The sequence below is a fragment of the Mirounga leonina genome, unplaced genomic scaffold (assembly GCF_011800145.1).
Source record: "Mirounga leonina isolate KUSES-001 unplaced genomic scaffold, KU_Mleo_1.0 Mir_100832, whole genome shotgun sequence".
Lineage (NCBI taxonomy): Eukaryota > Metazoa > Chordata > Mammalia > Carnivora > Phocidae > Mirounga > Mirounga leonina.
In genome coordinates, this window is record NW_023270020.1 from 308,579 (window position 1) to 331,212 (window position 22,634).

The following is a 22,634-nucleotide window of genomic DNA, read 5'->3' on the forward strand; positions in this document are numbered from 1 at the left end:
TGAAATGAAAAAGTTTGAGTAATTATTAATCAAATTAGTCACATTACCATTTTAGTAAGTAAATATGCTCTGGTTTATTTATTCCTTAACATTTTCAGTTATTTGAAATTTCAAAACATCTTTGCACATGATTTTTCTTTCTTGGGTTTATGAAATGGAATTGGTATATTGAAGTGTATATGCATTGATAATTTTATTAGAAATTACCAAGTTCTTCCTACTGCGGTTATTACTTAGTTGACATTAAGATGTCTGTGAGATTCTGTTTCTGCAGATCAACAGTTAATTTCTTTCTGTCTTTTGGGGATTAAATGTTTTCTAATTGCTGTTTTAATTTTGCATTGATTAGATTCTGGTAGAAATTGAACATCCTCCTCCTTCGCCCCTCCCCCTCCATAAATTAATTGGTGATTAGTCTTTTTTAGTAATTTCCTTATTCCTATTTTAGGCCCATTTTTTGTTGTTGGGTTGCTGTTTTTATTGACTTACAGATATTCTTTTTATGTTTTGCTTTAAAATGGTTTGCTGATCACTTATGCTGTAAATGCATTTTTCCAGTTTCCTACTTGTCTTGGATTTATGTGTGGCATATTTTGTTGAAAGGGACTTAAGGTCTTAATGTGAGGTAATTTTTAAAATTTTTTAAATCTTCTCATACATGGCTTTTTTTATCTTTAAGAAATTCACCCTTTACCACAAGGTCATTCTGTATTTTTTTTTTTTTAAGGTTATTTATTTGACAGAGAGACACAGCGAGAGCAGGAACATAACAAGCAGGGGGAGTGGGAGAGGGAGAAGCAGGCTTCCCCCTGAGCAGGGAGCCCAATGTAGGGTCCCTGGGATCATGACCTGACCCCAAAGCAGACTTAATGACTGAGCCAACCAGGCACTCCTCTGTGTTTTCCTTTCTTTTTTCTTCCTTCCCTCTCCCGTCCCCTTCCCTCCCCCTTCCTTTCTCCCTTCTCTCCTCTCCCTTCCCTGCCCCTTTCCTTCCTTCTTTCCTTCCTTCCTTCTTTCCTTTTTTCCTTCTTTCCTTCTTTCTTTCTTGATGTTATTTTTGGTAATCTCTGTACCCAGTGTAGGACTGGAACTTAAAACTCCTGAATAAAGAGTCACATGCTCTACTGATTGAGCCAGCCGGCACCCCTGTATTTTTTTTATTCAGGTTTTAAAGTTTGCTTTTTTATATTTAGGTTATTAATCCACCTGGAATTATTTTTTTTTTCTGTTTTTGAGGTACAAATCTTTTTTTTTTTTTAATGGGTGCTATTTTCTTTTTTTTTTTTTAAGATTTTTATTTATTAGTCATGCCTACAGTATTCATGAACTATTCATTTTATATCAGTTCAAATGAGTTAATCTTCTATAGGATACTTCATATGCTGTTAATACTTGTCAAACAGTACAACTCAAGGTAGAATAAATTGCCCTGGGAAGAGTTGAAAGAAGTTTTAAACCAATCAGAGGCTGGTTTGATTCGTAGTTTAGTCACAACATACTTGGTCATATATTGACCATCTCTTTATTGCAAATTTTCCAGATTTGAATTGAAGCTTCTTTATTTTAGCAAAAACATGAAAGGACTTTCACCCAAAGTGCCAGCATCAAAATTAGCAAAGTGGATGTCATTAACTTGAAAGAAATTCTGTAGATAAAAAGACATGCTTTATCTTGAACACTCTTATCAAGAGGACAATGTTGTTAGACATAGATATTCAACAGTTCTGATTAGTAGGAAAATGAGCCAGAGTGGCACCCTAAATGTGTTCCTCTTAAAGCAGTTTCTTTTGGTTTTGTTTTTCTTTTTTTTTAAATAAAGGAATTTGTTTTTAAGATTTTTATTTATTTGACAGAGAGAGACACAGCGAGAGAGGGAACACAAGCGGGGGGAGTGGGAGGAGAAGCAGACTCTCCGCGGAGCAGGGAGCCTGATGCGGGGCTCGATCCCAGGACCCTGGGATCATGACCTGAGCCAAAGGCAGACGCGTAACAACTGAGCCACCCAGGCGCACCCTGGTTTTGTTTTGTTTTTTTTTTTAAGATTTTTATTCATTCATTTGAGACACAGAGTTAGAGAAAGAGAGCATAAGCAGGGAAAGAGGCAGAAGGAGAGGGAGAAGCAGGCTCCCCGCTGAGCCAGGAGCCCGATGTGGGGCTCCATCCCAGGACCCTAGGATCATGACCTGAGCCGAAGGCAGGTGCTTAACCATCTGAGCCACCCAGGTGCCCCCCCTCCGGTTTTGTTTTTATGTAAATTCTGTGTAAGTCAAAAAATTTCCCATTTAGTATAAAACAAAATTTAAAACAATAATTAGCATATTTTACTTGGCAGTATTTTTTTTTTTTTACTGGTATGTGAAGTAATGGGTCACTTAATAATTGGGAGTATCTTTAGAATCCGTGAAATGAAATAGTAATGCTAGTTAATGTGCTTCCTTTGCATTTTTTTATAGTTAATATTTTATGTGCATAATGACTGTAAGATTCGTGTTCTAATTTTCTAATGGTTTAAAAAAGTACTTTCAATATTTTAACTTTAAATACTGGTATTGTGTTTTTTTGGGTATGTATTTAAGTTCTGTTTATAGTGCATGAATTTTTTTGTCATGAGGAGTTGACTTTTGGGGATATTTTGGATGCATGCATGTATTTTTTTTTTCTCCTTTAATGTGTTAACGTGCTGAATTTTATTAGGAAATCTTTTCTGACTTCTTTTTCTTAATTCTATTTTTATTTTTTTTTTAAGGAAGACTTTTTTTTTAAGATTTTATTTATTTATTTGATAGAGAACAAGAGAGCAGAGGAAGTTGGAGGGGGAGAAGCAGACTCCCTGCTGAGCAGGGAGCTCGCTGTGGGACTCAGTCTCATGACGCTGGGATCATGACCCCCTGAAGGCAGACATTTAACCTAATGAACCACCCAGGCACCCCTCTTTTCTGACTTCAAATACTCCCTGAATACTTGGATATTTAGCATTTATATCCCATTATTGTCGTAAAACATCCCTTTCTCAATCAGTTTTTTTAGTCATTTATTTTGATAACAAGTTATTTTATTTTATTTTATTTTTTTTAAAGATTTTATTTCTTTGACAGAGAGAGACACAGCGAGAGAGGGAACACAAGCAGGAGGAGTGGGAGAGGGAGAAGCAGGCTTCCCGCAGAGCAGGGAGCCGGATGTGGGGCTCAATCCCAGGACCCTGGGATCATGACCTGAGCCGAAGGCAGACGCTTAACGACTGAGCCACCCAGGCGCCCCTTGATAACAAGTTATTTTAAACTCATAAAATAAATTGGGTAATTTTTCCTAAAACAGGTTATTTGGTAACGTATTAGCTCTTTATTGGAAGACCTCATGTCTTTTTGTGAGTAGATTTTTGACAGTTCATTTATTAGTTTCTTGGTGATAAGTGTAGCTTTTCTTCTTGAATCTGTTTTGTCACTTAGAATTTAAGCTTTTTGAGAAAAATGCGTTTACAAGAATAAGAATTTATAGGTTTGTCATGATTTTAAAAATCTTTAATATTAGTTTTTTTTTAATTAAAAAAAGTTTTGCCACTAATGCCCTTATTTGACTGTAGTTTTCAAATAATGTGTTTATTCATCCTTCCTGCTTAGTATATCATTGTTTCCTTTTGGATTATTTGAGTTCATTCTACCATTCCTTTTTAAATGTTGTGTGTGTGTGTATTATCTATTTTTTACAGTAGGTTCATTTAAAAGTAAATTTTCCTCTAAATTGTAGCTGAATACTCTTGATTCTTGACATGAAATGGGATTTTGTTATTGCTCAGTTTTAAATATAATATGATTTCCATAGTAATTTTCCTTATTACCCTTGCATTATCCAGAAGGGTTTTTTCCCCCCATTTTCAAACTTAATGGATTTATTTGTTAAGTTATATTGTTGGGTATGTGGGTTCACACCTCTTTTAACCTCTTTAACCTTAACCTTTCTTTCTTTCTTTTTTTTTAAAAAAAGCTCTACACCCAGTGTGTCTTGAATTCACAACCCCGAGATTAAGAATCATGTTCTACTGACTGAGCCAGCTACATGCATATACCAGGAGTTTTACCTCTTAGTGATAATGTTTCCCTTACAACATTAAGAAATGAATATATTTCAATACTGGTTGATGCTTCTTGTCATGAGTCTATTTTGTCTAAAATATAACTACCTGACTTTTTATTAATTTGTGCCTTCTTTTTCTTTCTTGTCTTTTTTCCTGTTTTAGATTACTTCTTAAAGAGCATAGACACTTCTAAAATAAATAGCATATAAAGTTTTTTTGTTTAATTCTATGATAAATAGTGTAGAAGGAGCCTTTTATATAATCCAAGGAGAGATGATCATTTAACAGATGTGTTTAATCTCTTACCTGTTTAGATTTTAAATCTCTTGACAGTGTCATAGTTTGAATTTTCTACTTGCCTTACATTTCATTTTTGTTCCCATCTCTTTTACTTGTTTTACGAATTATCTCACCTTCTTTTTAAACACTGGCTTATAAATTATTCATTTCTTCTTCTGTTCATTTAGTTATTACGCTTAAATATTAAACATGCTTAATTTCATTTCAGGCAGTGGAAGGTCTTTAACCTTCCATTTAAAGATAGGGTTTTGTGGGGCACCTGGTTGTCTCAGTCTCTTAAGCATATGACTCTGATTTTGGCTCAGTTCATGATCTCAGGCTCCTGAGCTCAAGCCCCCCACATCAGTCTCCACAGGAAGCATGGAGTCTGCTTGAGAGTTCTTCTCACCCTCCTACCTCAGCTTGTGTTATGCTCGCTCTCTTTCTCTCAAAATAAATAAAATCTTAAAAAGAGAGGAGGGGTTTGTGGCCAGGAAAATAGGAGGTCTAAAAATTAGTTGTACCAAATAATGAAAAGATCAGATGAGGTATGAATAAGAAGAAAAGATGACTAAGACTTAAGAGGAACAGAATTAAAATTAGATAAATATTAGAGGAAAACTAGATAAATAGAAGCTAAATGTATGCATTATAAAAAACATTATTTAATATTTTCTGGTGTTTTATATGGAAGAAGGGTGGACTATGGAAAACTAGGATGATTTTGCAATATGTAAAATAGCTTGGTATTTTATCTCTGTGAATGAAATAAAAGCTATTAAATTACACTTTCATTTTTTAAAATCCAGGTTTAGTTATAATTCTGACAGGTGAACTAAATCTGAAGAAAATGGATTAAGTGGTGGGTTGTATTTTGGCATGATTTTCTCACATAATTGTTTGATATCACAGAGTATGGTATTTTCACTTAATACTGTAATTGCACAGCATGATCATAAGGAGACTATATTCGGGATATTATCACGTTTCTAAGGCCTTTTGCTAGGTTTAATATCACATAATTCTCTTGAAAAAATCTTGTGGATTTTTTTTTTTTTTTTTTAAGATTTGTTTGACAAGGAGAGAGAGAGCGAGAGCAGGTAAACAAGTAGGGGGAGTAGGAGAGGGAGTACTACATTGGGCTCCCTCCACCAAGCAGGGAGCCCAATGTAGTACTCGATCCCAGGACCCTGGGATCATGACCTAAGCTGAAGGCAGACGTGCTTAACGACTGAGACATCCAGGCGCCCGTGGATTTTTTATTTTATTGGAATTTGTTGAAGATTTTTATTAGTAAGTCATTGGCCATGACCAAAAATGAACATTTCTTTCTCACTTTTACCAACATTTTATACATTTTTTGTGCATTTACATTTTTGCCTTAAAATATAATTGCTTGGTATTTATTTTGTATTGTTATTATGTTTAAGGAATTTATCAGTAAGACTGATTTAACAAGATGTGTTGAGTGGAACATCAGAGTGTATAGTTTATCAGGGAGAAATATTAGAGATCATGAGCTTAAATGAACTTCAAGCAATTTTTCTTGTTCACCATGTTAAGCCATTTATATTTTTAAATATGTACAATAGAGACATTTTAACAGATGAGATTTAAAAATATATAAACAGTTTTGGGGTGCCTGGCTGGCTCAGTCAGTGGAATGTGAGACTCTGGACATCAGGGTTATGAATTTGAGCCCCATGTTGGCTGTAGAGATTGCTTAAGAATAAATCTTAAAAAAATAAAAATATATATAAACAACAGTTCCACTTTTTGACTTTCTACATCCCCATGACATGCACACATATCATTTTAGAGACCACTGGCACATTAAATACATCATTATAAGGCTTCTTTCTTTTGCAGCCATTAAAACTTGAGACTCAGATCATGAAAGTTCAAACAATTTAAAATAGGCTTCAGAAGATACTAGAAAGGAATTGAAACTAGAGAATTAGGGCATTAAAAGGGTAGAAGAGCCAAAAAAAAAAGGCATATGTACTTTTTTTTTTTAGCTTTTTAAGCTTCATTTTCCTTTATTAGAAAAATGGGGTTGATAATCTATCCTTTTGTGTAAAGATTAAATGAGATAATTTACTCTTTGTTTAAATTTTGGCATCTAATAAGTGATAGCTTGTTTAAGAATGGAGCAGATTGGTTAAAATAAGCATGAATTCAAGTGTTGACACTGGACTTTCATTTCTAACTTTAGCTTGGTAGACATTCAGTATTTTAACAAAATAATCTCTAAGACTTTTAAACATATGTTAATTTTAAGGATTCATAAATTAAAGAAGAGTAATGGATTGGAAGAGTTCTCCCCCAAATGAATCAGTATTGACTAATGCAATTCCCGTCAATCCCAAAGGGTCTTTTAAAAAAGGAATTTAAATATGTTGCAGATAAAGACACATATTGGTAGCTCTTTAAAAATAAGTGAGCTAAAACTCAATAGAGAGATGTATAAAACTCCTACACAAACTATTAACAGAAGTAGAAGGGTGATAGAAATGCTCATCTTTTTCAGTAAGATTGGAAAATTTTAAAGTATTAATAATTTCCAGTGCTTATTAGGTGTTAGAGAAAATAGGTACCTTTACTGGTAAAAGCATATAAATTGTTAACAGGCTTATGTAGAGAGCAGCTATTAATAATACCTAGTTTTTACATGTACTCAATATTCTGATTCATATTACCTAACTCATTTTCTTGGGAAATATCTGCCAACATGTAAGCAACAATAAGAAAACACTAAATGTGCTGAGTTTATTACAGCATTGTATAATAAAATATTGAGAAAAATGTAAGCAGTAGTTGTGTCTTACTGAACTTGGCTAAATAATACCATATCCATAACAAACTACATCTAATTAAAAAGCAAATTATAGAAATTTTATTTTGGGGGGTGCCTGGGTGGCTCAGTCGTTAAGCGTCTGCCTTTGGCTCAGGCTATGGCTCCAGCATCCTGTGATCGAGCCCTGCATCAGGCTCTCTGCTCGGCAGGAAGCCTGCTTCTCCCTCTCCCACAACCCCTGCTTGTGTTCCCTGTCTCTCTCTCTGTTAAATAAATAAATAAAAATGTTTTTTTAAAAAAAAGTTATTTTTTCAAAAATCTAATAGGATAGTAATGTCTCCTAATGATTTCTATTTATCTAATGATTTCTATTTACCAGAGAGAAGTAGCCCTTCCAAGAATCCTTAATCTTAATGGTGGTAAGATATAGAGGTGTTACATAAAATGCAGAATTACTTAACTTGAGGACTTAATTCGGTTGGCATGTTAAGGTAGTAAACACTGTTTTAAGGAATTTCTTTGGTATTTATATTCAGTAACACACACATACACTCATGTGACTAACCATTATCCTGATTTTTTTTTTTTTTTTTAAGTAATCTCTGCATCCAGCATGGGACTTGAACTCATAACCCTGAGATCAAGAGTTGCATGCTCTACCAATTGAGCCAGCCAGGCCCCCCTGTCCTAATACCCTGATTTCTAAAGAGATGTTATCAGTAACACAGAAGCCTCCCATATGTCCTCTTTCCAGCCAGTTACTTCACTTTTTCCAAGAAGGAACCACTATTCTTCTAGCACCATTGCTAGTTTGTGAACTTCAAATGAATTGTCATAAAATGTATTTTTTGCGTATGGCTTTTAGAGCAAGATTTTGTATGTGACATCCATGTTACATCCATGAAATTGCATATGGTAGTTATTCATTCTTTCTAATTATGTATAATCAGTTATGTAAATACTGCATAATTAACAGATCTATTCTGATATTGATTACCATTTAGGTTCTTTATAGTTTTTGGCAGTTTCAGAGAATACCCTTGTAGAACATATATGTACATTCTTTGGTGCCAGTATGTAAATATTCCAGTGAGATATAGATGTATGAGTGTAATTTGATAAGATTTTAATTGAATGCAGAGGTTAATTTAGGGGAAATTGACATTCCCCTAATGTTTCCAAGAGCAAGATAATTATTCATTTATTTGTCTTTTTTTTTTTTTTTTTATTGGGGAGAGAGAGAGAGCACGTCTGAAAGCATGAGCAGGGGGAGGAGCAGAGGCAGAGGGAGAAGCAGGTATCTACAGAGCAAGGAGCTTGATGGCGGGACTTGATCCCAGGACCCTGGGATCATCTCCTGAGCTGAAGGCAGATGCTTAATGACTAAGCCACCAGGCACCCTTATTTGTCTTTTAAAAAGAATCTTGCATTTCATTTAATATGGCCAGCGGGATATTCCATTGTTATATAAAAAAAGTTACTGTCTATAATTGAATTAGTTTTGTACTAGTATACTCAACACATACGCTTTTATGAACCTATGATAGATCTTCAGGTGATTCTTCTGGATTTCCTGGCTATATCATACATAAATTAGAAGTTTGACTATAATCATGGATTTGTTTATCTTATCTATTCCATTGGTTAGCTTTCCAGTGTTAAAATGCAATAGTGTAAAGGGCATCTGTGTTTTATTTATGACTATATTATGAGAATGTAGTGTTTTCTCTGTAAATTTAACACAGATGTTCTACTTCAGAATACTAACATTATTCTTCATTGATGTGAGCTGATTTGTATTGTAGAAACACTTTTGTGGGAGATTGGTTTTGAAATTCTATGTATTTGCACAGATACACTTTTACTGTTATCTTGGAATGCGTACTGTTTTTTTAAATTTAAAAAATCTGTATTGAATTTTAACTTTTCAGTAGCTGTTCAGAATATCATAGTTTTTCTTTTTCAGTTGTCAGTATAGTCTGTTTACTCCATTTCTTGAATAACCTTACTTTGTCAAGGGGTGTGTGTGTTTGTTATTCTCTTTGATGTAGTGATGAATCATATTTGTAAATACTGGACCTGCTTCATAAGTAATGGAGTTTGGGATTGGTTTGGATTATTCTGTTAGGTTTTGATTGGGTACTGGTTTTGTAGAAGGTATTGTGAAAGGCTTTTTCTCATTCTGTAGAATACATCCTATAGTTTTAGAATTACGTGTTTTTGGAACTTGTACAAAAAAAATTCCCCTGTGAAACCATTTGGTTTCAAGGTGTTTGAAATGCTAACAGTAGCAGTGTAACTTTTTTTTTAATGATTGCTTGAATTTTCTATCTTTTATTAGGTTGATCCTGGTAACTTGCATTTCCCAATAGATCTTAAAATTCATTTTCTCATACTAGTATAGAATAATAAATATTATATAAACAATTTAAAAATTTTAGTTACTTTTCTTTTTTACTTTAAAATGCGTGTTTGTGCTTTCCAGTTTAATTCCCCCTTTAGTTGATTATTAAACCAGTTAGTTTAGTTTAATAGTTACAGTTTTTTGTGTCTCTTCGTACCCCACGCCAGAAAAAAATGAAGTTTGGATTTAACAAGAACAATGTATTTAGTTGCTTCCTAAGCTTTGCTAAGGAGAAGTCTTACTATCATAAAAAAAAAATGCTTGCTGTTACTTGGCTTAGCTTTTTACCATTTACAGTTTTCTCCAATGAAAAATTCTGTCATGGGTAGTTTTACTTCTCTTTAATCCCAGCAATTTAAGTGACTTTGCTTACCTTGTATAATTTATTTGTGTTCTGAGCAAGGGGGGAAACCTAGATTAAAGTTAAAGGAAAAGGCATTAATTTGGGAGACCATTAGAAAAATGATTTTTGCATCTGTATTAGCAAGCATATGGTTTGTAAAAAAAACAATGTGTTAGGCAAATACACATTGAAACTTGCCCAGAAGAAAGAACATAAAGGTGTCTAGGAATCATGAGCTGTAAATTATAAAATAAGTTACAGGAGTCTCTTATGGTTTTTCCCCCTCTCTGATTTCATCTTGTTTTATTTTTCCCTCCCTTCCACTCTGATTGTCTCTTTTGTTTCTTAAATTCCACATATGAGTGAAATCATGTAATTGTCTTTCTCTGATTGACTTGTTTCACTCAGCATAATACCCTCCAGTTCCATCCACATCATTGTAAATGTAAGATTTCAACCTTTTGATGGCTGAGTAATATTCCATTGTATATATAAATATATCACATCTTCTTTATCCATGACATAGAAGAAATCTTGCTAAACTCTTGACTTCGCATGGTTGTTTTTTTTTTAAGATTTTTATTTATTTATTTGACAGAGAGAGACACAGCGAGAGAGGGAACACAAGCAGGGGGAGTGGGAGAGGGAGAAGCAGCCTCCCCACTGAGAGCAGGGAGCCCGATGCGGGGCCAATCCCAGGACCCTGGGATCATGACCTGAGCCGAAGGCAGACGCCCAACGACTGAGCCACCCAGACGCCACTATTTTTGGGGTTTTTAAAGAATGAAAAATATTTTTGTGTGCTTCCTGTGTACCCTCTAACTCTTAATTTTCCTTCAATCTATAAACTTTTCAACTGTGAATTTTTCTCAGGAAGCTCTTGATCTTAATAGTCATAGTCTATGTCAGAATTTTCAAGATCATGATCCTTGCAGTTGGAGGAAGGCAGTCTTATACTGAGTGTGCAGTAAATATTAGGTTTAAGGTAAAATATTTTCAGGGCATTTGATAATCAGACTGAACATTCGGGTTGTTCATCTCAGTTTTAGACTCTTGGTTCTCTGATATGTTCTGTGTAGTTTTCTTCAGATTCAGCTGATATCTAGGTTTTGTTTCTTCTGTAAAGACATTGGTAATTTCACTTAAATCATCAGACCAAATTCTTATACATTTACTTCTGTAATTGTGGGACCACTTTGGAATATACCGTGTAGAACATACATGTACCACTTATATGTCCCTTTAAGAACATGGTTTTATTCTTGATTGTTGGAGGGAAGTAGCAGTTCTAACTCAAGAAAGGTTACTAAAAGTAAGGTGTAATCATTTTTGAAGTATTAAAAAAATGTTTTTGTTGTTTTTTTTTTTTTTTCTTTTACTATTTCAGGGGAAAGTTACCCATCAAATGCATTGTTGAACAATGAATGGTCAAGTTAGTAAAAATAGTACAAGTAGGCAGCCCTTTTCATAGGCTAAACTATGTATTAGTAAATGCATATGATATAAAATTTTAGTTGACTCTTAGAGTTGGAAGGGTATGTAAGTTGGCTGTCTCTGTAGAGTAGAACTCTAGTGCAACCCAGCAGTTAATGGTAGTTTTCAGTTGTGTGAGCTCTAATTTCTTCCTTTTTATGGTTTCAGTTCAGTTTTCTGTGGCATATATGGCTGGTTATATGAACCAGTCACTGTTACTGAACCCTTAAGTCACTGACATTAGTATCATCTTTATATATTTGTGCATTCATTGACTCTGTTGATGATAGTTGAATAGGCATAGCACCTCATTAGACCTCACCTTCCAGAGAATCTAGGATGACAAATGTCAAAGTAGAAGTGGAAAGGAGGCACAAAAAGCTAATTTAAAGAAAGAAATGCTGTCACGTTATGCTACAAAATTAAGTGACAGCATCTGTGTGTTAGCTTGTGTTAATATTGTAGAACATTCTGAGTGTTAGAGAACTGATGAAGTTGTCTGAGCAGGGTGTGTCATGATGGAAGTAGTGGTTTTAGAGGGTTAGTCTTCCGCCAGATTACAGAATGCTTTAGTGTTTAGCCTTCACCCATCACCCTTTCTTGTAATAAGATTTCTAGTTTTTTTGTTTTGTTTTGTTTTTTGATGGGAATGACAGAAACAAGCAAAGCCATTTGAGAGGTTATTTTCATCCCCAGGGATCAGGAAATAAGGATCTGTGATTAAATAGTGATCATACAAATAAAAGAAAGGGACATATAATCGAGAAGTGTGGGAGAAGGAATAGACAAGATCAGACAACCCAACTGATAGGGAAGAAAGAAGAGGCCATCTTGCTTTGGTCAAGAGGAAGGTGGGTTTTATCCAAATGAAAATATTCAGCTGACAGTCTGGTGTTAGGTCCTACCTTGATTCTGTCCACTAGTAGTTGAAACAGTGGAAATAAAGAGCAAGCAGGAGAAAAGAGAGCTGATTGCACAGCACTGGGCAAGCTGCAGTAGTGAGGAGGGGAGACCGAGTAGCCAACAGATAAGAAAATGGGAAGAAAACTAGGATGTCACTTAAACTGAGGAAGGAGAAAATTCAAAATTGAGGGTATTAGCTCTCAAAATTTAGTAGAAATGCCAAGGAGGATGACTGAGGAAAAAAAATGTTATTCTTCAGGTTTAACCCTCCCCCCACCTTCTGGGTTTACTGAAATATGATTGACATAAAATTTTGTCAGTTTAAGGTGTACAGTGAGATAACTTGATAACATGGATATGTTGTGAAATGATTACCTTAGTAAAATTAGTTAACACTTTCATGTTTATCACATGAATTTGTGATTTTTAAATTTGTGATGAGAACATTAATATTTACTCTCAGTAACCTTCCTCAAAGTCCATCCATGTTACAGTTGACAGGATTTCCTTCCTTTTCATGACTGAATGACATTCCACTGAATATATATACACCCCACATTTTGTCTATTTACCCATTGATGGACACTTAGGTATCTGGGCTATTGTGAATAACACTTTAATGTAAAAACACCAGATACCTTTTCAATATATGATCTCATTACTTTTGGATATATATATACCCAGACTGGGATTTTCTGATCATACGGTAATTTTAACTTTTGAGGAGCCCCCATACTGTTTCCGATAGTGGTTATACCAGTTTACATTCCTACTACAGTGTACAAGGAGTGTTTCCTTGCCTCCATATCCCTGTCAACACTAATCATCTCTGTCCTTTTTGGTAATAGCCATTCTAACAGATATGAGGGGATTATCTCATTGTGGTTTTTTTTTCCATTTGCCTCACTGTTGGTGATGTACATATTTTCATGTACCACTTGTATGTCTTTGATGTCAGTTTAGTTTCTTTGCCTTTTTTTCAGTTAGAGTGTTTTATTTGGGTATTTTTTACTTTTGAATAGTATGAGTTCTTTATATAATGGATGTTATTTATGTATTTATTTTTATCTATTTAAATATTTATATATTTATATATATTTGGATATAGTTTCTTATCAGATTTTTATTTGCAAATATTTTCTCCAATCCCATAGGTTGCCGTTTCATGTTCAGAGGCTGGTGCAGAAGCTTTTTAGTTTCATATATCCCATCTGTTTATTTTTGCTTTTTTTGTTTGTGCTTTTTTTGTCATATCCAAAACATCATTGCCAAGGCCAGTGTCAAAGACCATTGTCAGTGTACTTTTATATTTTCCTCTAGAAGTTTTAGGATTTCAGGACTTATATTTAAGTCTTTAATCCATTTCAAGTTAAGTTTTGGGAATGGTATAAGATAGGAGTCCTGTTTCACTCCTGGCGTGTGATCATCTAGTTTTTTCAACAGTATTTGTTGAAGAGACAGTCCTTACCCTATGAAGTATTGCTGGCTCCTTGTACAGTGTTACTTGAGTGTATACGTATGGGTTGCTTTCTGGGCTCTTGATTCTTTAGTGATTCCATAGAAATTTCAATATTGTTTTCTCTGTTACTGTGATAAATACCATTGGAATTGTAATATGAATTTCATTGAATCTGAAGATAGCTTTGGGCCATATAACATTTGCAGTTTAATTCTTGCTATCCATTAACACATATCTTTCCTTTTTTTTAATAAAGATTTTATTTATTCATTTGAGAGAGAGCATGAGCCAGGGGAAGGGGTGCAGGGAGAGGAAGAAGCACACTCCCTGCCCAGTGTGGAGCCTGACTCGGGCCTCAGCATGGGGCTTGATCCCGGACCCTGAGATCATGACTTGAGCTGAAGTCAAACGCTTACCCGACTGAGCCACCCAGGCATCCCGTATCTTTCATTTATTTTGTCTTCAGAACTGTTGTACTTTGCAGTGTACTAATTGATCTTTCCCTTCCTTGGCTAAATTTATTCATAAGTTTTTTTTTTTTTTTGATGCTGTTTTAAATGGTATTGCTTCCTTACGCATTTTTCAGATAGTACATTATTAGTGCCTAGAAACCCAACTGATTTTTGAACATTGATTTTGTATCCTGCAGTTTTACTGAATGTGATCCTTTTTTTTTTTTTTTTTTTAAGATTTTATTTATTTGACAGGGAGAGACACAGCGAGAGAGGGAATACAAGCAGGGGGAGTGGGGGAGGGAGAAGCAGGCTTCCCGCAGAGCAGGGAGCCCGATGCGGGGCTCGATCCCAGGACCCTGGGTCCATGACCTGAGCCGAAGGCAGCTGCTTAATGACTGAGCCACCCGAGCACCCCTGTGTTGATTAGACCTAAGGTATTTTTTAGTCTTTATGATATCCTATATATAAAATTGTATCATCTGCGATAGAAGTAGTTTTGCTTTTTTTATTCTAGTTCTTTTTTTTTTTAAGACTATTTATTTGAGGGAGTGCATGAGCATGGGGGAGGGGCAGAGGGAAGAGACACTCCTCGCTGAGCAGGGAACCCGATACAGGGCTTGATCCCAGGACCCTGGGATCATGACCTGAGCTGAAGGTAGATGCTTAACTGACTGTGCCACCCAGGTGCCCCTTTTATTACAATTCTGATGCTTTTTATTTCTTTTATCTTGCCTAATTGGTTTAACTAGGAATTCTAGTACTATGTTGAATAGGATTGGTGATTGTAGGCATTTTTGTGCCTGATCACAGAGGACAGTCTTTCAGTATTTCACCACTGAACATGATATTAGCTGTGGAATTGGTGTGTATGATTTTTGTCCTCCAATTTTTGAGGTGGTAAAATATTGATTGATTTTTGTATGTTGATTGAACCATCCTTGGATCCCAAGGATTAAATAACACTTTTATGGTTTATAATCCTTTCAATGTACTGTTGGATTCAGTTTGCTAGAATTTTACTGAAAAATTGTGCATTTGAATAAACATCAGGGATAAAGAAATGTCTGTAGTTTCTTTTTCTTGTATTGTCGTTAGCTAGCTTTAGTATGAGGGTAACACTGGCCTTGTAAAATGAGTTTGGGAATGTTCTCTTAATTTTTTTGTAAGAGTGAGGGTTGGTGTTAATTTTTCTTTAAATGTTCAGTAGAATTTGTCTACCCAGACCATTTGGTCCTGGACTCTTCTGTGTTGGGAGGTTTTATTTACTACTAAATCCGTTTCCTTATTCATTATTGGCCCATGTTTTACTGGATCAGTCTCCTTAGTCATTATTGGACATATTAGACTTTGTATTCCTTCAGGCTTTAATCTTAGAAAAGTCTGTGTGTCTAGGACTGTATACATTTTTTTGTAGGTTTTGTTTTCTGGATATTTTGTAGTACCTTGTTACTTTTTTCCTGTCTTGTGGCTTTCCTTTGGGAGCTGATTCTTTTCCATATTGGTAAGCTTTGATTCTGTTAATCTTTTGTATCTACTATAGGTTTTTGCTTCCTTTTACCCTGAGACTTGACATCATTTTTTAGATCTAATTATCTATTTTAAACTGATGAAGGGATGCCTGGGTGACTCATTCAGTCAAGTATCTGCCTTTGGCTCAGGTCATGATCCTGGATCCTGGCATCTTGGGATTGAGGCCCCCACTTTGGGCTTCCCTGCTCAGCGGGGAGTCTGCTTCTCCCACTTCCTCTGCCCCTCCCCCTGCATGTGCTCTCTGTGTGTCTCTCTCTGGCTCTTTCTCAGATAAATAAATAAAATCTTTAAAAAAATAAAAATAATAAACTGATAAAAACTTAAATTTATGGCCTATAAAAGCTATCCTTTTATTCCCCTCCTCAAATTTTATGTTTTTGTTGTCACAATTTACCTTTTTCATATTGTGTATTCAGTAACAGATTGAAGCTATAGTTTTTTTAGTACTTTGTCCTTTAATTTATATTAGAGTTAATATTTTAGTATTTGATTATTCTGAATTTGAATTATATACTTTCCTTTACTGAGTACGTTGTATATTCATATGCTTTTATATTGTATTTGCTTATTACTAATAACCTATTGATTACTTTTCATTTCAGTCTAAAGAACTCCTTTTAGCATTTCTTCTAAGACAGATCTGGTGGGTATTGAACTCCCTAAGTTTTGTTTATTAGGACAAGCCTTTGTTGATTAAGGCAAGCCTTTATCTTTCCTTCATTTCTGAAGGACAGTTTTGCCAGTTATGTATTCTTGGTTGGTAATTTTTCTTTCAGCACTATGAATGTAGTATTCTGACCTCTCCTAACTTGCAGTATCTGCTGATTAAAAAAAAGAAAATTGTCCACTTATAGCCAATTGGGGGTTCCCTTGTATGAGTGAATTTTTTTTTTTTTTCTGTTGCTGCTTTTAAAATCCTTTCTCTTTTAATTTTAGACAGGTTGTGTTATATCTTGGAGAAGATTGGGGTTGAAAATAATGTGGGGTTTTATGACCTTCTTAAACTTGGGTATCCAAGTCTCCACAGTTAAAGATACTAAACCAGTTTAAATCAGCTTCCCTCTCCCTTCTCTTTCTCTGTCTTTTCTGGAATTCCAGTAATGTATAGGTTATTCCCCTCAAAGGTATCTTGTATTTATTTAAGCTGTCTTCACCCTTTTTTCTTTTTTCTTTTTTTTCTGAGTAGATTATATCAAAGAGTAGTCTTCTGTTCCATATACTACTTAACACTTGATCCACTTTGTTCTTTTTGTTTTTATGTAGGCTCCACATTTTGTTTTTATGTAGTCCAGTGTGGGGCCCAAGGCAGAGCTTAAACTCACAACCCTGTAATCAAGACCTGAGCTGAGATCAAGTGCACTTAATCGACTGAGCCATCCAGGCACCCCTTGATGAAGTTTGTTCTCGATGCTTTCTGTGTTATTTTTCATTTCATTCATTGTACAGTTGACCCTGGAACAACTGGGAGGTTGTGGGTACTGTCAGAATCTGCATATAACTTTTGACTCCCCAAAAAACTTAGCTACTAATAGGTTACTGTTGACCAGAAGCCTTACCAATAATATAAATAATCATTTAACATATTTTGTATATTATATGTATTATACTGGATTCTTACAGTAAAGTAAGCTACAGAAGAAAGATGTTATTAAGAAACATAAGGAAAAGAAAATACATTTACAGTATTGTAAAAAATCTGCATATCAGTGGACCTGTATAGTTTAAAGAGTCGTTCAAGAGTCAGGTGTGTTCTGCTCCAGGATATGTAGTTCTTTTTTATGATCCCTCTCTTTTAAACTTTTCATTTTGTTCATGTATTATTTTTCTGATTTTGTTGACTTTGTGTTTTCTTGTAGCTTACTGAGTTTCCTTAACTACTTTAAATACTTTAGGCAAATTGCAGATCTCCATGACTTTTGGGTTGATTAATAGAAAATTACTGTGTTCCCTTGATGGTGTCATGTGTCCTTGATTTTTCATGTTCCTTGAAGTCTTGTATTGTCTTCACATTTGAAGAAGCCAGTTATCTCCTCTGGCCTTTACTTCTTGGTGGCCTTGGTAGAGAAATACCTTCTTTAGCCCTGTTAGGAACTCAGGCTTTTTTCATATCTTTTCGGTGGATATGCCTGCTCTATAATTCTTGTTCCCTTTTTTTGCAGAAATCTTAAGATTGTGTGCTTCTCTCAGTCCTGCAAAGTGAGGCTGGGTACTGATAGTCTCAGGTTTGCTTTTTCTAGGAGAAGAGGTGTTGAATCCTCAAGTTTGTTTGGTTTCTCCCATTGCTACTAGTTGAGCCTGCTCTTAAGAGAAGTGCATATACAGAGCTAGCCATGGAGTGGGGGTGTATGCAGTTAAGTCACATAGACTTGGGGTGTCCATGGTCTAGTTGGTGGAATCCACAAGCACAGCATCCCCAGCATCTTGTGGGTAAGTTCCTTGATGAAATCGTGAAGTAATTAGTAGGATTGCCTCCCATTGGTGCCCTCCTTCCAAGTGCCCTACTGTTACTGGTAGCTGCTTTCTGCTCCCTAGTCATGAAGCACAGCTCAGTATTCTGGATAGGATAAGAAAGAAGCGGGCCTCTTTGGTGGTGTCCTGCATAGCTAGGGAATCCAGGCACTCCCATGGGAGAAATCACAGGCCTGGCAGGGCTTTCTTCTGCTGCCTAAGAGGAGGGGTGATTTGAGTAAAGTGAAACTGTTCCTCTTACTCATTCCAGTACATCTAGTCTCTGTTTTCTTTTTTTCCCCCACTGGAGTGCTGTAACTTTTCCATTGGACTCTTGGACTACACTCTCATCTTTTGGTGTTTTTGAGGGCAAGGACTGTAGAAAATTCTTACTCCAGCATGATGATCCAGTTTGAATTTTACTGGAGCTAATGAGGTTGATTTTCTAGGGAAACTTGAAGATAGGTTACTTAAAATACTAAATCATTTTTATTCCACCCTTAATTTGTGTAATTTCATGTTATTTTACTTAATTTTGCTTATAGAATTAAAATTTGTCCTTTCATAATGATATTTTTAGAAGAGGGGAAAAGAAGTAGAAAGCCAGAGAATTTGGGGAGAGAAAACAGTGACAACTAATTTAGACCAAGAACGTTTTCCCTTTTTTGTGTGTGTGTGGTTAAAAAATATTTATTAATGTAGTTTTAATGACCTTTTTATTTGAAGCCTTTTGAATAAATACCATAAAACATACTATTTCTTGAAATGAATTGGATAGTTCATTATATAAAATTTATATATGAAATTATATAAACTTAATCAAGTAGAAGAAAACCAAAATCAAGTATAGAATTTAGGTATTTTTTTTTTAAAGGTTTTATTTATTTGACAGAGAGAAAGACAGCCAGAGAGGGAACACAAGCAGGGGGAGTGGGAGAGGGAGAAGCAGGCTTCCCACAGAGCAAGGAGCCTGATGCGGGGCTCGATCCCAGGACCCTGGGATCATGACTTGAGCTGAAGGCAGACGCTTAACGATTGAGCCACTCAGGCGCCCCTAGAATTTAGGTCTTATGGAGACCCAAATATATGTTAGGTATATTTGTTTGGGTGAAGAAAGAGACAGAAACAGATTGGGAGTTTGGTGGAGGGAGGAGAAGATAACTAAAGGGAAAGTATGAGGATAGTGGAAAAGGTAGTTAGGACCAGATTTTAGAGGATTGTCAGCTAAGGAGCTTGAATTTTATTTGGAATAAGCAGGAAGCTATTAAAACATTTATCAATATAGGCCTGACAGCATTTAAACTATGCTTTAGAAAATTCATTTTTACATGTGTTAAAATGTACCCAAGTTTGGTTTTAATTTGATACAGCAGAGTATCAGATATGGAAGTGATTGTCATGAAGAAAGGTTTATAGGGACTCCTGGGTGGCTCAGTCCATTAAACATCTGCCTTCTGCTCAAGTCATGATCCCAGAGTCCTGGGATTGAGCCCCACATCATGCTCCCTGCTCAATGGGGAGTCTGCTTCTCAACCTCTCCATCTGTCTCCCAGTTCATGCTCTTTCTCTCACTATCTCAAATAAATAAAATCTTTAAAAAAAAAAAAAAAAAGGTTTTCACTCAGACATGATAGGAGAAAGAGTGAGGGGTGTCATATGGTGAAGGAGCAAGTAGGGTTAGTCAGGAGGAGAGGGGACAAGCATGGCTCAGGAGCCTTTGTTAGGAAGCAATAGGCAAGGTATGGTAGATTTGCTAAGTTTAAGATTGGATAGTTTAAAGAATTTCCCTGGGATATTTTATGGTAGGAGGAAATTGACTTGGTATGTAAATTTGATGTTTGAGGGTGTGGGCTCTGAGTGGTTGATTTGTATTATGATGGTGCACTTACGGGAAGACTATAGGAGTTAGCAAGCCCTGGAAGTAGTTGTATCTCTTCCAGATCAAGGCCCCAAATGACAAAGCATGAAGAATACAGAAAATAAGAAATTATAGTCCATACACTACATTACTTGAAATTTTAACAAATGCACATTTTGTGTGTCATCAGCAAAAATTATAAAGATTATAAACTAATAGCCCTTTTGATGGTGAATTAGAAAGAAAGTGGAGATGGAAAAACCTATTAAGAAGCTGAGGTAGTATTTGTAACGTAAGTAAATCATGGCCCCTGATAACTCTCCCCTTTTGCTCCTTCTGTGTACTCACTTACTTGCTTTTTAGGCATGTATTTGTATTTTAACTTTTTTTTTTTTTGTAAACTGGTGGTTTCTCCTGCCTACCCTAAGGCAAATTTGGTAAATGACCTTCAACTGTCCTTATGTACTGTATTTGGAGACAAAGGGAAAGAGAAAGGGAGGCTGGGGAGGAAGGAAAAAGAAAAAGGGAGGGAGAGGGAAACAGCAGTGCATATAAATCTTGCTTATGGTTTCAGGTATCATATACTTGGGACCTTCATTTTACTTTGTTCAAAGATAAATTTATTTTTTACCTTTTGTAGCTGGTACCAATTCACCTGTGGCCTGGAGAATCTAAATATACTGTGAGAATTATTTCTGCAGTCAGAAGGTCAGTTAAGATAGGTCATTGTAAGCTACACAGAAATTTCCAAAGAGATTAACCATTGTTACAGATTTTGCATTTTTACGATCTTGTAATTTACTGGTAGGAAGATTGCAGACTACATTAAATTTAAAAGTGCAATAAAATCTTGCTGAAATTCCCCCAAAACAAAGTGTCTTAAGGTGAACCTCAAAGAGTCATTGGATTGCTGGTAGAGAAGAGGTAAGAGGGAGTCATCTGGGGTACAAGCAGTGTTCTGTATCTCAGTCTGAATAATGCTAATATAATTTTAAATATACATTATTTGTATAAGCATTTATATACATCAATTATTAAGCAGAACAATTAAGATTTGTGCCCTTTATATAACTTATACTATAATTAAAACAAACAAAATCCCCAAATACTATCAACCTGTTTAACTGACCTCGCATACATTAAGTAATAGAGCTGCACATACATCACTGGAAATCAGTGTGTTCCCTTTTATTTTACATTGATAGGTTTTTGATAAATTAAGAAATTCGAGCATTTCAGAAATGTAAAGATCATGATGACATTTTAAGTATGTGACCTAATATAATTAATATTTGGTATACTTTATTTCCTGGCTTAGGAGCTGTGACTAATGAGAATCAAAGGCCATGGATGAAGATGAACTTGAATTGCAGCCACAAGAGCCAAACTCCTTTTTTGATGGACTAGGTATATCTAATTCTTGGGTTGTTCCACTTCCCATCTGCCAAATTTGGAGTTTGCATTAATCAAGAGGATGAATTGCTAGATCTTATAGTGATTCATACTTAGGTATCTTGTTATCCTCTCAGAATCTCATAACCAGCTCATAATCTTGTCAGTAACCGCATCAATATCAAAACATTACTGTTGTCTTGTTATTCTCATTTTCCCCAATTATACTAAATCTTACTCTTAGTTCTTCCTTTGAAAGTTTTTCTTATTTCTGCTTATCATTAGTTTTGCATTGTTGCAGCAATACACTTCCACAAATTTAGTGACCAAAATGGTGCTATTTTGTCACCTTGCAGTTTTGTTAGTCAGAAGTGCTTTTGCAGTGTGACTCAGCTCGTACAGAATTCCATAGAGCCAAAATCAGGGTGCTTCTTTCTGGAGCCTCTAAGGGAGAATCTTCTTTCATGAACATTCAAACTTTTGGCCATGTTTAGTTCCCTGTGCTTTTCTCCTTCTCTTATGGACTGTTAGCCAGGACCATATTTTGTTTCTTGAGGCTGCCCACATTCCCTTTGATGTTTTACATGTGATTTCCTCTAGCGACAGTGAGTTGAGTCTCTGTCATGTTTGAATCTTTCTGGCATTCCCATTCACAACACATCTTGACTCTAGCCAGAAGTTTATCTAGGATAATCTACATTTTATCTGATCTTATATCCATAACTTTAATTAGATGTGTAAGTTTTCTTTTACCATGTCACATATTTCAAGATCCAGGGATTAGGGTTTGTATATCTTTGGGAGACCATTCTATCTACCGTTGTCTGCATTCTATCCCCAAACATTTATGTTCCTCCCATGGGTAAAATTCACCCTTCTGAAGTTTTCATTTACTGACAGGAAATTCTCATAGAAAATTAAGCAGCACAGCTGCATCCCATAGGTTTTAGAATATTGTGTTTTCTTTTCCTTTTGTTTTGAGACATACTTTGATTTGCTGTTTATTTGGCCCACTGCTTGTGCAGTAATGTGTTGTTTAATATTCAGATATTTAATATTTACCAAAAAGAAAAGAAATTAAGCAACTCAGAAATGTCATAGCATCTAAATCAGGAACCCATAACACTCTGGGTGTAGTTCATTAAGCACAACTTCTGGGGCATAGTTCTTCCTCTGTGGACTTACAAAGCCAGAAAAACAAGATCTCTGTTCCCATTGTAA

General features: G+C 35.4%; 1 protein-coding gene across 6 annotated transcripts in view; it reads left to right on the forward strand.

Annotated features, from left to right (window-relative positions):
- Positions 1 to 22,634, forward strand: part of LOC118004353 (zinc finger X-chromosomal protein-like) — a 55,010-nt gene that overhangs the window by 13,518 nt on the left and 18,858 nt on the right. For 2 of the 6 annotated variants that reach the window (XM_034999049.1, XM_034997503.1), the window contains exon 2: positions 21,340 to 21,428. In XM_034999049.1, coding sequence (XP_034854940.1) covers positions 21,368 to 21,428 — 61 coding nt within the window. In that variant the 5' untranslated portion in view covers positions 21,340 to 21,367. The other 4 variants (XM_034995998.1, XM_034996733.1, XM_034998341.1 and 1 more) reach the window with 4 other exon arrangements.